The sequence below is a fragment of the Hydra vulgaris genome, chromosome 14 (assembly GCF_038396675.1).
Source record: "Hydra vulgaris chromosome 14, alternate assembly HydraT2T_AEP".
Classification (NCBI taxonomy): domain Eukaryota; kingdom Metazoa; phylum Cnidaria; class Hydrozoa; order Anthoathecata; family Hydridae; genus Hydra; species Hydra vulgaris.
In genome coordinates this window covers 39625938-39649111 of record NC_088933.1, presented here as the reverse complement: position 1 = coordinate 39649111, position 23174 = coordinate 39625938, and the positions used below count along the sequence as shown (strand labels likewise).

The following is a 23174-nucleotide window of genomic DNA, read 5'->3' as shown; positions in this document are numbered from 1 at the left end:
ACTATACTGCTATAGGTTATACGATTTTTTGTGTTTAATTCGATGTGGTAATGGTTGAGGTATCAATGAGATTTTATAAATCAATTTTTATTGTTGATTTGATTAATTTTTAATTTTCTTTACAGCATGCTGCAGCTGATGTAGAAAAAATGAAACTGGGAAATAAATGCGACATGAATGATAAAAGACAAGTCTCAGCAGAACGTGGCCAAGCTTTGGCTAAAATGCAAAATAAAAATATAAACTTATCTTTCAAATTGCTGCAAGCATGATATTGCAGTGATATAACAAAATAGCCCAAAGTTTCAGAATCTCGTACTCGGAAAAAATTCTAGTCTTTGGCAAAAATTAAGGCCATGGCCTTAAAGATTTTGGCCTTAAAAAATACTTAAAATTTAAGAATTAAAAGTTTTTATTCTTTATTTTTTTGTATTTTTGTTTTCGGTTTTCATATACATCAACAAGTACACTGTTTTATTGACGTTAACCTCTGCGCATAACCTTGGTCTATGTTTACAACATCTGGTTTTATTGTTACAGCACTTGCTGCCTACAGTTTCTTTAATAGTTGCACTTAACGTAAGGAAAAAATTCTAGTCTTTGGTCTTGAAAATGTTTGCGTAGGTCTTGGCCTTAAAACTCTTGTTCTTCGCTTTGACCTTAAAGTTCTTGGCCTTGTCTTTGGCTTTGTAACTTTTGGCCTTGGTCTTGGAATTGTAAAATGAGGCCTTGGCCTTGCTATTTGTGGCCTTGTTAACAACTCTGGTGTTAAGTTTTTTTTTTTTTGTCGAAAGTAAAAAGAAATAACGTAAAAGATAGATAACATTCAAATATATAAATACTAAGGATGTGAATTTAAAGGGTTTTACTTTATAGCAAATATTTCAAAACTTTTTTGTTCCATAAAAAAGCTCATTGATAAAAGAGGAGTTTTTTGTATGCAAAAAAAGGGTTTTGGATAAAATTTTTATTTTGAAGATAATTTATTATATTATGTTTTTTGTAAGTATAAATACCTACAAAAAATAAATAATAATAAATTGTTTTTTGGGTGTTATTCGAGAAGTTTTTAATTTTTGACACTTCTGCCAACACTTGCACGACACTACTGGCAACACTTACACGACACTACTGGCAACACTCACATGTCATGAAATAATAATTTTAAATAACTTGTGTAAAATTATTGGATATTGCACCTAATAACACAAACCAAAAACGAAAGAAAGATCAATAGGCAGTAATGTGATTCCTCCCTCATCCTTTATCTTTATACATTTACGCTGCCATAGTTTAACTTCCAATGTAAATTCAGGTACAGGTAAGTTTTGGATACTAAAAAGACGTCGTAGACATAATTGATTAAAGAAATAGTTTCAGCTTTCTTTATGATTCAGTGTAATAATACTTTTTTGATTTCAATGAATAAATTTGGAAATATTGCAAATTTTCATTTAAAAATATTGTTTATGCCCAACATAATTGATCGCCCGTAATATTCTTCCAATGCTTTGAAACTATATTCGCGGCATGTCTGTCGTTGCAACATTCTTTTGAAAGTAAAACTATTCTCTTTTATTAGTTTTTTATCTTTTTGCTAGTCTAAAAACTTTCTTAAATATTTCTTCGCAGTTTTTTCTTTTTAGTTTAAAAAAAAATTAACAGATCTTTATTGAAATATTTTTATTTATGTAAATCTAAATTATTTTTTTTAAAACAACTGACTAAGCCCATTTGTTAGAACACATTTGTTAGCACAGCCTCATAACACAATAAAATCACTTTCTTTAATTGATAAAAATAAAACTCTTGCTTTTGCACTGGAAAATATTTCAGTTTAGAAATATTTTCCAGTGCATCATTTGTTTATGAAACCTCAGCAATAAACGTCAGCAAAGCGACATGTCTCTCAACCCATTGTGTTTCGCACAGTAAAAGCAATTGCAAATTTAGCATGATCTTCATTTTGCAGAAGCATTGAAAAAATTATGAACTTCTCAAATAACACCCAATCAATTATGATATTAAAACAAAAGTTGACCAAAAAGGTATATGATTTATGGAGGCACTAAAAAAAACTTTAAATTGCCCTCCTTACTTGATAGTATGGATCCACCGCTGATTTTTATACGTTTATACTTGTTATATTTATTTATTATAACATATTATACTTATGGGAAATATTTACCTTCTATTCTTAACTTAATTAACAGTCATTAATAAATTTTAAATTCCATAAAAAACTTTTTTAGCGTTCAAATGTTCCTTTTTTGTTCCGAGGAACAAAAAAGGAACATTTTTTTCCCAAGGCTCCAACCATTGCAACTTTTTGCAAAGCATCCTTATTTGACATAAGTATATACATACAAATGTTTGGAGTATACACCATGTCTGTAATCTCAAACACCTAAAAATGCTGAACCTGCCTCTGAATACTGTACAAAATAGTACTTTTAAAAATAAAATAGATTCATTCTGGAAAAAAAGGAAAACAAGGAGAGCTAGAAAAATAAAAAGCTTTATGAATATTTTTAAAACAAAAACGAACATCCAAAATCGTTTTTCAAAATTAAAACATTTTTACGTAGTACGAGTTAAACATAAATAAATTTTTTTATCTTATGTATTATTATTAAAATAAATATTAGCAATGTCTTTCAAATTTTCATGCTCATTATGAAATAAAGCTTAAGTTTAAATATAAAGTCCAGCCAGCGCGTGTGTGCGTGCGTAAAAGCTTTAAATGTTGAGCCGGTATTGCATCAACCATTTCTACACGGTCTATTTTCAAATTTTTATTTATTTATTATTATTTAATACTGCGAAAAAACTCATCAGTAAATTTATTTTGTTTATAAACAGCGAAATATATACTAGTTAAAAAAAAAATTCCAAAAAGAAACATATCTTTAGGACGTGAAATATCTTACGTCCATAAGGCGTCATGAAGACAGCTTAAATGCAAACGAACAGCTTTAAACAAACGACAGCTTTAAACTGACGACGCAACTACATTAACTTATTACCCCTATAACATTTTAAAGTTACGTTACGTCTTAATCGGTTACAATTGGTAACAAGGTCACATTCTCTAACTTTTAATTAAATATTAAGTAAATAAACTTGATAATGCAGTAAATATTTGTTTTATATTGCCGTATTGCTAAAAATCATCTTTTATTTTATTTTTATTGTAAAATAGCTTCGTCTCAATTGGTTACTTTGTCACGAAAAAATAAAAAATTCTCAATTCGCAACTTTACGTCACAATTAGTTTTCGTTTAACTTTATAAAGTAATAAGACGTAACGTAACGTTACTAAATATAGATTCGAGACGTAACTAAACTACATGCCCCTATAACATTTTCAGGTTACATTACGTATTGTAACGTAAACGAGATTCGTTACGTTACGTGCAAAATGTCCGTTATTTTTACGTAACCGAGACGTAAGATTTCACGTAATGATACGTAACATTGTAACGTAACGTTACGTGCAAAAATATAATTTTAACGTATCCGAGATGTAACGTATAGCGTATTAATACGTAACATTTTGACCTAATAAGACTTGATCATGGTCACCTGCGGCGACTTTCAAATTAGCGATATTTAATTGTTATCTTGTATGCGAATAAAAAACTAATTATTGGCCTACATTATTGCTGCAATTTACTCTTATAGCCTATATAATATAGACTAATAAGAATGCACCATCGTCTAGAGAGTAAGGAGTAGACAAATACCAATCACACAATGTATATCACATAAAAACTTAAACCAAAACTAAGTACTAAATATATCCTCGTAATATTTGATAGTAACAAAATCCTTACCGTAATATAATTTATCACGGTGCGATCGATCCCCCTTTATTTGCATATTCTCTTTATTTCAAACAACTTTTAAATGTAAAATTAAGAAAAATTTATATTTACTATTATTATCTGCCTTTTTTCTAAAAATTTTCACGTTACGGGTCCGTATATATATATATATATATATATATATATATATATATATATATATATATATATATATATATATATATATATATATATATATATATATATATATGTATATATATACACAACATATAAACGACTTATTAAGGTAATTGTAAGGTTATTGTTACTATCAAATATTACTAGGATATATTTAGTACTTAGTTTTGGTTTAAGTTTTTATGTGATATACATTGTGTGATTGGTATTATTCTACTCCTTGTTACGTATTAATACGCTATACGTTACATCTCGGATACGTTAAAATTATATTTTTGCACGTAACGTTACGTTACAATGTTACGTATCATTACGTAAAATCTTACGTCTCGGTTACGTAAAAATAACGGACATTTTGCACGTATTGTTACGTTACAATTTTACGCATCGTTACGTAAAATCTTTCGTCTCGGTTACGTAAAAATAACGGACATTTTGCACGAATCTCGCTTACGTTACAATACGTAATGTAACCTGAAAATGTTATAGGGGAGGGGTATGCAATCGCATACAATAATTCAAAATGTTGCAAATTGAAAGTCGCCGTAGGTGACCATGATCACACCTTATTAGGTCTAAATGTTACGTATTAATACGCTATACGTAAAATCTCGGTTACGTAAAAACTACATTTTTGCACGTAACGTTACGTTACCATGTTATGTATTGTTACGTAAAATATTACGTCTCGGTTACGTAAAAATAACGGACATTTTGCACGTAACGTAACGAATCTCGTTTACGTTACAATACGTAATGTGACCTAAAAATGTTATAGGGGTTAGCATTAATGCACTTATAAGTTAAACAAGAATGCATTTAATGCTAATTTTGTTTACATTTTTACTCGTTCCAAAAACTTATTTAATAACTTTTAATGTTTTCATTTCAAAAAAACATTATTTTCATTTCAATCAAAAGTTTATTTGTTCCGATTTAGCGTTGCTCTACTTTCCATTTCCAAAATTGTTTTAGATGATGAAGAAAAACTTTTTTGTATTGTTTCTTTAAAGTCTTTTTTATAAAGTGCATAAATTAGTGGATTAGTTAGTGAGATAGTAAATCTGAGAAGAAATAAAGCTTCAAAAAATTCACTTGGGAGTTTGCTGAATGCATGATAAGTCAAACAATAAAGAACTTTCATTAACAAATAAGGAAAGCAAAATAAGATAAAGGTCACAAACATAATGCAAGTGACTATGATACCTCTTGACTCGCGTAAACAAAATCTTTTTAAGTGATTTCTGGAATTTTCTTTTAGAAGGCGGCGGATTAAACAAAACATCCAAATGTACTGAAACAGCAACACAAATATTGGGATTACAGAAAATAAACCAATTGTAATAACAGTATATATTTTATTACTGAACTCATATTTTAATTGATTTTTGTGTGGTACTTTAATATATGGAATTAGATAACTGAGTTGGATGATGGCAACAAAAGCCCCAATAATCCATGCCATCAATGATAAAACTATAAGTCTTTTTTTTGTAATAATAACAGTATAGCGAAGTGCATAATAAAGTGAAACAAACCGTTCACTTGATAGCAGTAATAAATGAAGAACAGATGTAATTGTCAAACTGGTGGTTAAGATATCTATAGAAACAAAGTAAGATACTTTGAAATAGTAATATAATGTTGAACAATCGGCTAAAATTATATAGTAGAATGGTAATAAATGTCCAAAAACGACAATACCAGTTGTTAAATCTGCAATAGAGAGACTGATTAGCAAAATATTTCCTCTTGTCTTTCGTAGTGTTCTATTTTTCCAATATAAGTACATTACGAAAGAGTTTGCAAGAATTATTAAAAAGCCAAGAATTAATGCTGGAATGTGGACCACAGAATTGAATTCAATTCTTAACTCTTTGCATTCTGCAGAATATTTCTGTCTAGAAATATTCTCTGCATTAAATGATGAATCATTCATATCAATGTTTGTTGTGGATGCAAAAATTTGTGTTAATATTACTTTATTTCTGGAAAGAACAAGATAATTGATGTCGATAATTGATGTAATTTGCAGATAATTGATGTAATATTCTCAAAATCACAACTCCAATAACGATAATACTTTTTTAACAAGTATGAAAACGGCATGTAAACACACATTATGCAAACATCCTGTAAACCTAAAAATAAACAGTTATTTATTATTTATACTCACTATAGTTTGTTATCTAAAAAATCTCATTTAGTATGCTTTTCTAAACAGGAAAAATAAAAAATAAAAACACTTATGCTCGAGACTAAATTCATTTAACGTGCCATTTCGCCATGTATGTATTTAAAACAGATTAACAAAGATTTTATAAAGTATTTACCCCATTCATACACTCACTCACACGCATACACAGACACAGATATTCACACACGCGCGCGCGTACACAAATTAGTTTGTTTTGTTTTTTTGGCGGGATCTACAAAGTCAAATTTTAACATAAAATAAAAAATTCTAATCTTAAGGCTCTTATTACTAAAAAGAAAAAAAAATGGAAAGAAAATCTTGCGTAACTTGGCTTTTGCTACGGTAAAACATGTTTTTACGGTAGAAGCTACAATACTATTACATTGTTTGTATAAAAAATAGAGAACTTATATATATATATATATATATATATATATATATATATATATATATATATATATATATATATATATATATTTATATATATATATATTTATATATATATATTTATATATATATATATATTATATATATATATATATATATATATATATATATATATTTATATATATATATATATATATATTTTTATATATATATTATATATATATATATTTATATATATATATATATATATATATATATATATATATATATATATATATATATATATATACAACCCAAAAGCTGTTAATGCTGTCTTAGAATCTTAGTACAAACATTGTTGGTATTTGGATTCCACAATGACAACAATAGTATTGCTAGATGATGAGTTCACATTTGAGAAGACAAGAATCAGCAATTTTATTATTTGATATGCCTAGCTCTGATTATTATAAGCAGAAAACAAATAAACAAACAATGAAAAATATGAGAACAACAAAAGTTACTTAGATAAAACTAAGAAAATTTATAAAATGAATACAAATAATTTAGTTGGTTTGACAAGGTTCTAATTGACATTTTGTCCAAAATTGAGATTATGACTTTATTAGATTATTTGTATTATGTCAAACAAAATAAACTAAAACTTACTGCGATCTAGCGTAAAATAAGCAAACTACCAATGTGCCAAAGCTCTGCAGGTTTAGTTAACTAATATTTAGTTTGACATGTTCCAACTAACAGGTCAGGGTAAACCCTAACTGCAGAATATTCCAAAAAAATTTTTCAGTTTCATATTAAGATAGAGAATTTCATGCTGATTAGAAATCGTATAAAAAGATCGGTTTTAATTTCAACGTATAGTATTCTAGTTTGACGTTGATGTAAAAAAAAATCACAATAACTCTAATATTCGCTGTTTTTATTTTTTTTAAATCTTTTTTTTTAACGTTGCACAACAAAATGTACTGGTTTCTATCAGGGTTTCTATCAGGGTTTCTATCAGGGTTTCTATCAGGGTTTCTATCAGGGTTTCTATCAGGGTTTCTATCAGGGTTTCTATCAGGGTTTAAATAACAATAAAAAACAAGGTAAAACTCTTTTTTAACATTTAATAATGACAATTCAGTCTTTTCACAAACTTAACGTTTGTCGATGTAAGTACATTTTGGCGCGCATATCCTTAACTGTCAGTCAATGTAAGATCTAGTCCCCAACGGTCAGTAATGCATGTTTATTATCCATCTCTAAAGGTCATTTAATGAATGTATAATTTTGAATATAGTAGATGAACAAAATTATATAATATTAATTTACTACATCATATACATTAGTAATATTAAAAAAATTGAACATTTTGTAATGAAATGTTTATTAGCAATGTTAAAAAGCAGGCCGTATAGTAAATATAAAAATTTTTTAAATAACTTAAAAAGACTTTTAAAAGTACTGTAAATTAAAATAGAATGTTGGAAATGAAACTATTTTTTATGAGAGAAAGCAAAGTGTGATTAACTTGGCAGCATATTATACAACAACCAAACAACAATACTGAGCATCATCGACTGAATCAATAGTGGACAATACCGGCAAGGATTTTTCTAGTGCCTTCTGCAAGATATTGGATGTTGTGGCAGAGGAAAACCGACATAAGCAACAAGCAAACTTGGTCTGATTGTAGCGTCTCTCAAAATTGGAACAGTATAATATCAAATAGTGTGTTACATTTTTAAAATACGATTCCTAGCACACTACAAATACTTACTTTCTACTCATTTATGTGTCAGAAAGTGGATCATGCGCATAATTAAATTGAAACGCTCACTAGGATAGCTGATTTTTATAGTCTACCTGGATTGATAAGGACCCCCAAACAAATTAACGGAAAAAATCCTTATCATAATTAATATGTTACTCAAATAAATCAACAAGACTTCAAGGATTGTTTTAACTGCAAGTTCCTTTTTCTAACATTGCTGTGACGTAACAATGCTGTGCTAAAATCCATGATTGAAATGAACCTATGACCTTTTTCTAACATTGCTGTGCTAAAATTATTCATCTATTCATGATTGAAATGAACCAATGACTTTTGGTAATGTCAAATTTAATGAAAAACCTAACAGAAAAAATGCCAGCACTAGCACATCAGCTTCCAGAGTTTTGAATGTTAAACCGAAGATTTAAACTAGCACAATTTAAGACCGTATTTTTTTTGTGTGTCACTATTACTAACCAGTGGTTCTTTACCTATAAAATGAGAGGATATGATGAAAATTTAAGACTGTATTTTCTTTTGTGTCTGATTACTAACCAGTGGTTCTTTACCAATAAAATGACAAGATGCGATGAAAAGCTTTTAAGCTTTTAAGTTTAAAAGCTTTTTATCGCATTATATATATATATATTTTTCATCGCATTTAATATATATATTTTTCATTTTTTTTTATGTAATGACTATTATATAATTATTATTAAAGTAAATGGTTATTAAATATAATATAATGGTCAAATCTTTTTAGATAATATGATAATTACCGTTTATTTTACTATTGTTTCAGCTACAAAATTGCTTTAAAAAGCAGTTTGATCGAAGCATTTCAAAGAAATTTTGTGATTGAAGCAGTTAAAAGTATTTAACTGCTTCAATCAAAAAATTTTAAAGCGAAAATGTTTCTAACTACCTATATAACAGCAGTTAGAACCTTGTTATAGTGAAGGTACGATAAATGGTTAAATTACAGAATAAATAATTAATACGAAACTAATAACATAAAATCTCTCAATACTTATTACACAGAGACTTAAAAGTTTCAGTATTTTTTTTTTTTCACAAGATATTTAAAGCATCTATTGATATAAAAAAACCACATTTTAGAATTTTGCAGTTAGAACCTTGTCATAGTGAAGGTATGACTATTTTACTACGGCAAAGTTCTAACTGCATTATTAGGGAATTTACTTTTTAATGAAGATTGAAACGCTTTTTAGTTACAAATAGTAGTACTAAAGGCTGTTTAAAAATACTTTTTATTTATTCATAGCTGTATAAGTTATTTTAACATTGCTAAGGCAAACACTTATCCGTCAAGACCAACGTGTATTTAAAAAAAACAAAAACCAACAAGCCGACTTATATTAAATGGTAATAAATACACCAGAGTCAATCCACTGTTTAGAAAGCTTGAAGTACTAAATTTTTATCAATTAAATATTTATAATATTCTTCTTTTCATGTTTAGATTAAAATATCATATGCTGCCTTATATTTTTGAAAACCTTTTCTTATAGATATCAAACAAAGCATTCACTGCTTAATTATCAGGTACCAAAACCTATGTTAAAATAATCCGAATTCTCAATAATATACCAACGGCCACATTTCTGGAACTTATTTCTTCCAAATAATAATAAAACTATAATTGTAATTCAAACTTTTAAAATATTTTAAAAAAACAGTTACTTGATTATGACGTATTTCAAATTCTATTTTATTTTTCAACTTTTCTTTATTTGATCACTCTTGACATCATTATGCGACAATTATGCGATCACTCTTTACATCATTACTTATCTTTCAATTTTCTTTTTTTTTTTTAAGTTGTTTTGAATTCAGAAATAGAAACAAAAAAAATTAGATAATTTTTATTTAAGAGTATTTAGTATTATTTAAAAGAGGTTATAATATTTTTTTTTTTATGATAGCTTATTCTTTGTTTAATATATAAATGATACAACGGGGCTAGATAAGGCTTTTGTCTTCTGCTTGCTTCCGTCACAACTTAAGAAAAAAATATTGTAAATAGTTTATTATGAATATGACAAAATAAAAAAGTAGATAAATAAACATCTGCTTTTTCACTGTAAGTCAGCAATCTCTACAAGATAGAATAATTATTTTATCTGTAGGTTGGGTGATCGGTGTTTTATTTGGTGGGGAAAAAATAAAATAACTCAATCAAGCATCTGTATTTTAGTATGGGCAGGGCAAATATCTATAATTAAAGCAATTTTCTTTTCTTATCACCAAACCTTTGGTCAGTTTTACTGACCCACTTCTCGAATAACTTTGCTGATATCTAACTTTTTAGTTGGTTCCAATTGCAACTTTCAAAGACGTGAAAAATTGAATATTTTTCACGTCTTTGACATTTCTTGGAGACTAGAACTTTCCTATTACAAACATTGTAAATCTGTCTCATTTACCATTACCGGTAATCCTAGTAAGGCAAACCTTTCTATGCTCCTGTACCTTTTGGCAAACATTGGTGAAAAAGCCCAAATTGTTGATATTAAAAAATTTTTAAGTGAGTATCAAGATAGTATTGTAGGTAGTGTGGTACATATATATCTATCTATCTATATCTATATTTATATATATATATATATATACATATATATATATATATATATATATATATATATATATATATATATATATATATATATATATGTGTGTGTGTGTGTGTGGTACATATATATCTATATCTATATATATATATATATATATATATATATATATATATATATATATATATATATATATATGTATGTATGTATATGTGTGTGTGTGTGTGAGAGAGAAAGAGAGACATGAGTGACAAGGAGCCCGTCTGCAAAACGCGCTGGCCCACTTATAAGTTGGATCTTGAAATTTAAAAAAATTATTAAAAAATTGTTGTTAAGGTAGGCTGTTAAACTAAACTTATGTTCATTGATACATTTCCTTCGAGTAATCTTTAAAAGTAAAGACATTGTGACTATCTAAAATTTTAAAGCCCCTCAAACTTTAAAAAAAAATCAAAGCTCCCAATTCACTTCTATAATATTAAAAAGAAAGGTTTTTAATTTTTTTTTTTGTTTTTTAGTAGAAAGAGGTGCATAACACAATCAATAACTCAACATTATCAAAAAGTTGAGTTTTAACGAGATAATTTTTGCAATTGGCATAAAAAGTTTAAATTTGTATAAAGATTGAAAATTTGATGAAAAAGATGAAAAGTTTATACTTGCATAAAGATTTTTGTAACAACAATGTTTAAATATTTTATAGTTTGAATTTCTTGATGAAAATTATTACTAGATTTAAAGTTTAATTTTTATAAAATAAAACTAAATGATAAACACTACCTTTCTTTTTGTTTTCTTTCTCTTGAGCAATCTGTTCTTTTTCTTGCGTAACTCTTACGGTAACGCAAGAAAACTTTTTGAAGCTGTTTCAAAAATCTTTTGTTAATCCCATCTATATTTAGGAGTAAGAACTTTTTAAAAGGATAAATATTTACATATATAATTGATTTCAGCATGAAGAATTTGGAAATGGAATGAACTCTATAAAAAAAAACATTGATCAGCGCGTTTAGAAGATGTGCTCCTCATACTCATATGCAAGTATTCATAATAGTATTAAATTATTTTAAATAAAGAAATTCAACTTGTTTGTTGGTATTTATGATTCATGCTTTTTCTGCAATTATCACCAGATCAAGATAACACTTTCAAGAATGGTGGATGTTTTTTTCGTAACTGTAATAATAATAAAATAAAACTTATAACGCTTAAACTAAAAATTAATCAAGTAGAAACAAAAACGAATTGGAACCACTTTGAAAAACTGCAATAAAGAAAGAAAAAAAGGAAAAAATAATTATAAAAAGGTAGTTAAAAAGGCGAAAACAACAAAAAGTTTAAAACTTAGAATTAAAAAAAATACCAATACTAAAAAAGAAAGGATAACAGTAATAAAAAAAAAAAAAGAAAGAGAGAGAGAAAAGAGAATACAAAACAAAAAAAGTTGCTTAAAAATGAAAACAAATAACCCCTCCCTCACCCCTTCCCCCCATCCCCACCCTATATAAAAAAAAGAAAAAAGAAAAAGAGAAAAGAAGGTAAAAAAAAAAGTTTAAGCAAAGGAAAATAAAATATTTCAATATGAAAGAAACAAATTTTAAAACTTTTAAACTTGATTAATCAACTATTTACCCAGCGGAAGCACCCATTGGACACAAACTTCCGTAAGATGTCTGTAGAGGACATCTTATGGACGACGAAAGCCCCCAGAAAAGATTCTATAACGGAATTTCAGTGGATCTATATATGCATTTTGAGCGTATCGCTGTAGTTTTGCTCATTGGACTACCGAGTAACCGATTAGCAAAACTCCAATCAACTGCTAAAAATGCCTATATACTATATACCTATTAACACTGCAAATCCACAAAAACATTGTTTGCTGAGTCCGTAGGACGTCCTTAAGACGTCCAACGAGCGTTTTAAGCCCACTGCGCAACTACAGAGAAATGTTTTAGAGTTAGGTTTTGCTTTTTTGTTTTTGTATTTATGTTTTTATGCTTATGAATAGTATGTTAACTTGTTCCTACACATTTTTACGCTCTCTTTTAATTGTAAATTTATATTGTTTATGAGTGTGATATTGATTTTGTGTTTTTAGCTTATTAATTTTATTTATTCTTGCATTTTGTTGTTTATCTTTATTTCGTTTGGATCATTTTTAATAGAACTATTATTATTATTATTTTATTTATAGTGTTTGGTGTCATTCACTCAATCAGCTTTCACTCACTCAATCAGCTTTCTTATCTTCACTAACCTTATCGATTATTTGTTATATTTATTGTCTTAACATTACTACTAATTGGTAATTTTGTCATTTATTGTTTTAGTGTTCTAGAATTATGATCAACTAATTGTCCTATAGTAATAATTTGTTTTTACAAATATTACTATTACTATTATTATTATTGTTGTTATTATAAAAAATATTATAAATTACAACAACGTATGTTATATAATAGTATATTATAATAAGTATTTAATATTTTAGTATATATTATAGTTAATATTTAATTATTTTAAAACATACTAACTATTTAATAATTTAATAGTATATAGGGTAGATTAGGGTAATATGAGCACCTTGGTAATATGAGCATACTTAAAGATTTCTTAGATGTAAGCAGTGAAGTTAAAGTTGCTATGTATTTTTTGAATCGACATTATGTGGTGATTACAGGAGTTAGTACAATTAGCGTAAATCTATATGCAGTAATTAGCGGGTATCATCTAATTAAAACACTGTTAAATTTTTTGCGTTTTTAAAATAATATCATCACGCATAAATAAATCTGTGGCGCGAAATTTTGGTGCTAAAATAATGAAATTAATTTTTTCATAAAGAAAAATATGTTAGCTAAAAATCCAATCCTTTTTGGCTTGAAAAACAATGCTTAGAAACATTTAGTTTTGACTTTATTTAAAGATGCCATTTTTGTGTAATATGAGCATGCTCAAATTACCCAGTGATTTTTATTGAAATTACCTAGTTTAAAGTCCTAAAAAAGCAGTGGTTTTAATTGGTTTTTTGAATAAAAATAAAATATAGTAAAACTTTTTAATATTTTAACAATACTAAATATTTTTCTGTAATTTAAATTCAAAAAAATAGAATTTTTATTGTTCAAAGGTTTGAGTTGATAAAATTGAAAAAATAACGAACTAATTTTTTTTTTCTTTTTCTTGCGGAAAACATTGTAGTATTGTTTCAACAAAAAGTGGCTTAAAATTTGATCTTTTAATGATAAATTTTGTTAATAACGAATCATTATATTCCAAAAATTAGTTCTAATTGTCAGGTTGGTATTTTTTTTTACAAAACTAATGTTTTTTTGTGAGCTAATTTAAAGTGCTCATATTACCAAGTGGTCTGGGTAATATGAGCATTTTTGTGACTTTTTTAAAACCTCTGTGTTTTTAAGAAAAAATTTCGGGTGCCCAAATATCTTAGTGGATCATGAGAAGGGATCCCTAAATATTGTTTATTCGCAAAAATTTTGGATCCAGCTTAATTATTTTTGAAATTATTCCAATTTTTGCTTAAGGTGCTCATATTACCCTAATCTACCCTACAACAGTTATTATTAAATTTTTTTTTGTCCATTTAATTAACCATAATATTGAAAAAAATTACAAATTTATTTATAATTTTACAAAATTAGGTTCGGTGTCGCTCATGTAGTTAAAGAATAAGTAATTGGAGTGATTAATAAAATAAACAAATAAAGCAAAAAACAAACCAACAAAAAAGTGTAATATATATTGTAACCAAAAAATTAAAAGAAGAACAATGATATTTAAAAAAGACGAATAACGAAAAAAAAATGCAAATAAAAAAAAAAGACAAATAACAAAAAAGGTGAATGAGGTAACGAATGAATGCGATAACACAGCGCTTAACCATCTGAAGGATGATAGAAAATAAAAAAAGAAAACCAAACGATATTTTTAAATATTATTATGAGACAAAAATTATGAAATCACTTGAATAATAGTAAGAAACATAAAAAGCAACAATAAAAATAATTAGCAACAAGACCACAAAAAAAAAGACACGATTATATAAACAATATATAAATGTCTACGTCAAATGTCTACGTCACGACATATTAACAAAACATAGAATACACGACAGTATAAACAACAGACAAAAATACACGACAGTATAAACAATAGACAAAAATACACGACAGTGTAAACAATAGACAAAAGTACACGACAGCATAAACAATGCAAACAACATAAATTAATTAAACTTTAAGATCGTTCTTTTTGTTTTCTTTAAAGTTTATTATTTTCGAATTGATCACGAACATTTTCTTTTAACTTTGCGTTTAGTTGTTCTGTTTATTTAATGTTAAAAAATTTTTATAATAATATAAAAAATATATATATAGCATATGAGTGTTAAATGATTCTTATAAAAATTAATGATGGAATAGCAACTTTTCAGAACTTCATCAGAATAATGACTTTTTCTACCAACGGTATTTAAACAAAACATTCTCAATCTTAAATTCTAAAGTCTTGTATAGATATAAAATCAACTACTAATCTCTTTCTTTTTTTTTTGGTAAAACAAAAATGCATAAACATTGCACCAGAAGCTTAAAGAATGAAGCTTAAACAATGAAGCATAAACAAGAAAATGGTCAGCCGTGCTTTTCTTATTTTAATACAACTAAATATTTTCCACCAAATAAAAAAGCGCGAATGTATTTTCTATTAGAATCAGACATTCATAATTAAAAGAAAAATATTCTCTTGTTATTAATTATTTTTATTGCTCAAAAAAATATAAAAAATCAATAATACTATTACTACCTTTATCAATGGCGGATCCAGCATTTTTTGATCTTTGGGATAGCTAACTTCCAGACATGGAGTTAACTCCAAACATTTATATATTTATACTTATATCAAATAATGAGGGTTTGCAAAAAATTGCGATGAATTGGAGGCTGGGAACAAAAAAGCCCCAAAATTTTTGCTACACTTGCCCCAAACGTGAGAGCAACAAGTTGATGAAAATTTTTTTTGTACTATTATCAATATTTTTGTACTATTATCAACTAGACTTATATTCATCGACAAATTTTAAGTTTCATAGTATTATCTCTAAGTGTTCAAAAATTATGACCATATAAAGTTTAAACCCCCCCCCCCCCTCCTCAATTTGAGGGGTTTGTATCTCAAAGATCATAAAATGCTGGATCCGCCACTGTTTATTATTGTGCATTTTTGATTATATTTTATTTTTAACTTTTATTTTTATATACTTTTTTTTTATTATATACTTATTTTATCTTTTATATCTTATTTTTATATACATATATTTTATATATTAATTGTATAGTCAAATAAATATGTTGTTCTTATTAAACACATTTAAAAATACCACAACACTCAGTTATAAAAATGCAGATTAACATTAGAATGTAACCTTAGAGTTAATAAGAAAAAATAGTTGCCTATATCAAAACGTGATGAAATAAAATTTATTTTATAGCATTAAATTGATGCTCTGATGATAACATAAAAGACTTGTATTTATTATTATTACACTATTTATTTTTAAATGATATATTCGGAAATGGCTGAAATAAAAAAGCCCTGAAAAACATAAAAAATATTTTAAAAATCTGGTAAAAATATAGAAACTTAACATTTAACTGGGCTATGGCTTTAATTTTGTATCTTTTCCATGAACTCTAGATATTAGTTTATAATTAACCAATATATACGATCAATATGCTCTGACAACTGGTTATGGCCACGTTGTTCACAAATACTTTTTACTAATTTTATTTTAAAAAAATAAAATTAGACATTTAAATATTACCATAAAATAATAAGTTATCAGCAACAAAAATAGAAAAACAACCATACATTATCATACATTATCATACATTATCATTAAATCGTTAATTTTTAAACAACATAATATACACATAAATATGAAACATGCACATAAATATAAAACATACACATAAATATGAAAAAAAACTTGCTAACAGTTATACATTCTAAAAAAAAAGGTCGCAGTTTCTACCTTAGGTTAGGATATAGGATATATGATATACCCTTATTTTGGTATAATTTTCTATCTTTTAAAGTAGAAAATTATAGTAAAAATAACTATTGTCATAAAATTTTTACCGTAAAGGTATAATTTTCAACCTTAGAAGGTAGAAAGTTTTACTTTACTGCGGGTAAAATCTCGCATATCCTACCCTAAAGTTGAAATTTCTGATTTTTTTTTTAGAGTGTAGAGTACAAAAGAAACAGCAAAAGCATGAGTTGAACAAAGAAATAAACAGCTGGAGCGAGATATTCTGCGCCACATTGAAAGAGACCAAAAACAAGTTATCATGTTTTTAAAGAAAAAGGGTTGACAGTAAACAAAGACTATCATAGTAATTTTTTTGTTTTACTTATAATACTTTTATAGATCAAGTAACAATTACAAGTAACAAGAGATATTTAAGTTATTTTTATCATTAAAATATACAAGTGCATATATTTGACGATAGGGTTTATATAAAATTATTATTTCTATAAGTGTAAATTTAAATAAGTGTAGCTTAGTTAAATCAAAATTTCTAAGTGTTTCATCAAAAATTGATCTTGCAAACAAAAAAATGTTAAAAGTAAATTATGATAGTAAAATTAAAAAAGCAATTTAAAAATAACGGAACGAAAATAACAGAGAACAATATTCATGAAATAGATAGAACTAAAAAAAGAAATGCTATAAAACTAAAAATATAATGATTTCAAAGAATTAAAATAACTCTCATCTATTTTTTATTTTTATGTTCCATTTGATAACGATGTTTTTTAAATTAAACTCTATTTATTGATCTCTTTACTTTGCTTTTTTTTTTTTTTAGTATTATTTTTTTTCTTTTTTGCCAAATGGTTTTGATTCTTTTCAAAGTTTTCATATTTCTTTACTATTTTAATATATATATGTTTTTTTTTTCATTGTTCATTTAGTCCTATCTTGTTTTTTACTTCTTGTCTTAGAAACACACATGATGTTTTTTTTATCAAGTTTTTTGTTTTATTTTCGCCGTTAAAAAACATCCGCCGTTTTCCAAAATCTTCTATATACCTAAAAAACATCTTATTGCAGGTGTTTTTTATACTAAAGCAATATTAGATTAAATACCATAGGTAAATAATACAAAATAAGATGAGTACACATATAAATAATTGTTTACTTAGACTTATTATAATCAGAATCTATTCTACTAGGTATATATAGATGTAGCTAGGTAAGTATATAGGTATGTAAGCTAATGATTATGTACTAGCTAAGTGTAAGCGGAGGAATTACTTAGCTGCTCGGGTTGCTTAGATCTCTTGTTGCTTTACTTTCTACTTTATTTATCAAAGAAAATGAGTTAGAAAGGTTTTCGAAAAGCAAAGTACACACCAGTATTAACTATGTAATGATTGCAACATATACTTACCACAAAAGTTTTTTGCCCTACAAACACTTGTTTAGGTTAAATTGGAAATGCTTATGCAAGAATGTTATAGTTGAGAAACAAAATTAAAGGCCGCATTTATCAAAATCAGAAATACACATGTTGGTAAATAAGAAATTTTGGCGCATGCAAAACATTTAAAAATACTTTCATCGTGTTGAATAGAATAGCAAAAATACTCCTAAAGTGAATGTGAATATTTACAACTCAAAAGTTAAAGAGGCATTTTAGGTACAGTGTTAGCCTAAAGTTAACGGTCTAGACTCATCTTAAAATGTACAAACCATTACGTCATGGTTAATAATTGAGAAAAAAAATGAAACTTAAAGTATCATCTACAAATCTAAACATCATAATGCGTAAATAAGTAAACACTAATATTAGTATACACTTCCATTTCTTTTTTATAAAAATATTTATTATAAATATCTATTCATTGAAAAGACTCTTAAAAAGTCCGTTCAATGATATAGATAACTCTTGTTATCTTTATGCAGATCAATGACTCTTATAATCTCTTTAAATAAAGTCAATTATACTTACAAAGTTTTTGTAATCAGAGCCGTAATCGCCGGGGAGGGAGGGGGCAGGGGCATAGCCCCCCCCCCCCAATATTTTTTTTCAATCAAAGAAATCCCAGCCCCCCCCCCCCCCCAATATCAAAATTGTGGTTACGGCACTTGTAATGATACATCACTTATCTGCATTAAAGGCAAAAGCTGTATCATTGACACGGTACATTAAAACTTATCTAACTGAAACACTAAATTTTAAAGGGAACACTAACTCAGCGTTAGGCTAAAATTAAGTGTAACATCAAGAAGAAAAAAAAAATCAACAATTAACTGAATTAAAATATTTGATGAGACCAGCATATAAGCAGCCTATATTTTTATGAGACAAAAACGTGCTTATAGATAGTTTTATACATTAAAATCTAGGTATACAAGTGACTATGACTTCCCATTAAATCGGTAAGGTATAACATTTTTTAAACAATTTTTTTGGAAACGGCTCAGTAAAATATACTTTGACGCAATAATTTATAATCAAATGTTACAGAACTGCAGTAAAAAAGAAAATAATACAGACCTATATAAAAATTTTAAAACATATTGCAAAGGAGAAACTTACAGAAAACAAGTTGTTGTGTATAAAGCCAAAAAAATGTAAAGTATAATAGTACACGGATAGTTGATGTCGGTAAGTAGGAAACAAGTACATGGAGGGAGGTCCGAAGTGGTGTTGCAACCAAAGTACTAAAGCAGGTTGGTTTATTTCACTTCATTTTAGTAATTTTTGGAAATTTTTATGTTACCAAAACTGGTAAAAAAGAGTCTCATTACAATTTATTTACTAACTTTCAAAAGAGCAGCGATAAATACTTGCAGATTGTATGTTAGCCTCCCAACAGTACACATTTTATATACCAAGATGCTGCTTTTCAGACTAATAAAAGTAGAGCACAAAAAACTCTTGTTTGAGTGAAAAATTACGTTTGAAGGTTTATTTTTAGTGATTAATCAAAGCACAATTTTACATTTTAAATAGTGCATATATGTTTTAAATGCAGCAGCTACTTGATAGGACTTTTGAGTGAAAAATACAATCAGCTCATCATTCTTGGATTCCCCAAAATTGAAAAAAAATGCGACAAACCAAAGTTTGCTAAAAAAAGTTAACATACCAACTGTAAAGAAAGCATAAAATATAAATAGCAAAGTTTAATAAAACACTTTATATTTCTACTATAGCAGAATAATTATCTTATAGCTTTTTAAATCTAAATTGACAAAACCTTTTTTGTGACAAAACCAAAAAAAAACGTAATATAAATAAATTATTTATAAAAATATATTATTTAAAAAAAAAAATCATTTATGTTTAAATAATTTAAAAAAAAAATTTAAATTTATTAAAACATAAGCAATTAAAATATATATATATATATATATATATATATATATATATATATATATATATATATAATATATATATATATATATATATATATATATTATATATATTTTATTAAAAGTTACTTTTTATTAATTAAATATGTTATATCAAATAAATATCTAAATGTTCATTATTTTTTTTAAATGTGTAAACTAGTTTTTGTACCAGCAAGTCTTTCCTAAATGTTTTCAAAATGTTTAAAATTTTTATGGACTTTTGTACAAACAATTGATATTCTTAAGTACAAACAATTGATATTCTTAAGCCAAATTAAAACGGCTATTGTCTGGTAATCTGCAAATCTACTTAAAAAATTTGCAAAAGTTAGTGTTTTGAATAAATAGTCAAACTTTCCTGTACAAACAGTTAAAAGCTGTTTTAGACATTTTTGTGTTTTTTTTTCTTATTCTCTTTGCTCCAAGATTTTACTATTATTTTGTACGAAACTTTTTGACTCCAAGGTTTAGTCCTAATGTTTCTGTAAACGACAGAACTATAAGTTCATATTTATAAGGACATATTTATAAGGACATATTTATAAGGACATATTTATTGCATATTTATAAATATATTTTATTGTTAATATACAGCAATTTCAGTTTTTTTTTCCTTTTTCTTGCTTTGTGCAAAAATATTTTATTCTTGAAGATTTTTTATAAAACGTGCGTCACATTAGCACATTGACTTAAGTTAATTAAAATAATTATTACCAATAATACACGAGTAAAACATGAAAAACAATTACTTAATAATATTTAATTATTTTATACATTCCCAGAAAACATTCTCTAGCGGAATTTCAGTGGACATATATAGGTATTTTGAACGGTCCACTGAAGTTTTGCTCATCTGTTACTTAGGAGACCATTAGTAGCAGCCGCTAGAGTGGTTGGCGATAACTTTATTTGCCACTTTATCACATTTTGGAAAGTTATCGGCTGACAAATTATATTCAATGCTGTTAATGGTCTACTAAATAGCCGATGGTCAAAACTCCAGTGTACCGCTTAAAATGTCAATTCAGGTCCACTGCAAATCCACAACAACAATATTTGCTGAGTTACAAAACGTTACAATACACTTTTACAAGTGCATCTTTCAAAAGAGCAACATGCAATCAGTTAGTTTAAGATGCATAATAATCAAACGAATAACCTTGAAAATTTTTAAACAATTATCCAAACTGTCTCATAATGTGCCAAGTGAGTAGTTGCTTAATACTTATACAAAATGCACATATATATTTACGATGTGTGCTTATAAAGGAAAAAATTTTGTTTTAAAATTAAAAAAAACCTTATTTATTAAACGTTCTTTTGAAAAAAAAAAAGCTTTTTTAGAAAGACTATTTAACAAATGAAATAGGAGACTAAATAGCTAATGGAATCAGAATCTGAATTATTTATTGAAGAATTGTAAATTTATTTGTAAAAGGCATTTGACTCAGTTGACTTAATGTATTTTTGAAAAAGAATTTAAGTTTCATCTGTTAACTCATTATGAAAAACTATTTATATAATCAATAAAAAAATTTTATATGTATTTTATCTATTATTATAATAACCTTGCGGGTTAATTAGAGAGATGCAAGTTTTGAATTTTTTGACCAATCACAAATATCCTTTCAAGTTAATCAATTATATTAAGTTAAACCAATGTTATTTAAAATTAAATGAACAAAGTGCGTCAAAAAAGACAAATTCTTTTTGAAATACTATTCTGCACGGGTCCGTGACAAGACTATTAGGACTTCTTTGAGTATCTTACAACTACCATCCCCCTTTGCACCGAAAAAATAACTTACTTATATGGACCTTTGAAAGAATTTTACGTAACTCTTTTTTAATGACCACCTGATTTATTCATTATTTTAAAAGTTCTTACAAAGATGATTTTCAAAGATGATTTTCAAAGATAATAATCAAATTTGATTTTAAAAAGATTATTTAAAAAGATGATTTACAAAGTATTTTCCTTTTAAAAAAAAACAAGGTATAAATAGATATTATCAAAACAAAGTTACATAAAATTATATCGTTGATAGCAAATAAATAAAATTGCTGACAAATAATACTTTAAAATAACCTTATTTAAAATATCTTAATTTATCTCAATTATTTCACTAAATTTTTCTTTTCAAAAGACCCGGTCTTATTACAGAGAACCGCGGAAATGCATTTAATCAAAGAGATTACGCCTCCTTCCGCATCAATGTCGCACACCTTGCTGAAGTCAGCATTAAACCTCTAAAAAATATAAATTACTTTGTAAGTAGTGCTTACCTATATTTTATTGAAATAGCCCCTGATTAAAGATGATATAGAAGGCATAATGAACGATGATCGTTTTACTTGAATATTAAACACAAAATAAAGAAAATACCAGACGAGAATTACGATACCAAGCGAAATTTAATAAAATCACGATACCATATCCAGTAGGCACTATATGTGTTCAAGACGTTTAAAACACATACTAAAACGTATTAATGCATATTTTAGACGTCTAAAACACGCTTTACACCCACTGGGTATGAAAAATCAAATTAAGGAAGCAATTCTACACAAATCTTGAGATATTGTTATATGTGTTTGAGACGTTTTAAACAAATCTCGTGCTCACTGGGTTAGTTATTATACAAATATACAACTTTAAAATACAAATCTTTTATAAAAATAAATTTTTTGCAAAAAACCAAGCTGCGATACAAAATGGTACCAACGATACCAAAACAATACCAATATAACCAATATATATAAATATATATATATATATATATAT

General features: G+C 26.6%; 1 protein-coding gene across 6 annotated transcripts; it reads right to left on the bottom strand.

Moving 5' to 3' along the window:
• Nucleotides 1–4803: 4803 nt before the first annotated feature.
• Nucleotides 4804–21643, bottom strand: LOC136090616 (adenosine receptor A3-like). Of its 6 annotated transcripts, none has more exons than XM_065817415.1 (4): nucleotides 19569–20129; nucleotides 12021–12111; nucleotides 11716–11916; nucleotides 4804–6145 (listed from the first exon to the last, which is right to left on the bottom strand). In XM_065817415.1, the coding sequence occupies exon 4, from the start codon at nucleotides 5941–5943 to the stop codon at nucleotides 4927–4929; it is 1017 nt and encodes a 338-aa protein (XP_065673487.1). In that variant the 5' UTR covers nucleotides 5944–6145; nucleotides 11716–11916; nucleotides 12021–12111; nucleotides 19569–20129; the 3' UTR covers nucleotides 4804–4926. The 6 variants fall into 6 exon arrangements, with proteins under 6 accessions (XP_065673487.1, XP_065673486.1, XP_065673488.1 ...); XM_065817414.1 differs by lacking the exon at nucleotides 19569–20129 and adding an exon at nucleotides 16605–16742; XM_065817416.1 differs by lacking the exons at nucleotides 11716–11916; nucleotides 19569–20129 and adding an exon at nucleotides 16605–16742.
• Nucleotides 21644–23174: the final 1531 nt, after the last annotated feature.

Excerpts from the sequence above, each read along its gene's own strand:
- LOC136090616 (XM_065817417.1), bottom strand. The coding sequence starts at position 5,943 with ATGAATGATTCATCATTTAATGCAGAGAATATTTCTAGACAGAAATAT.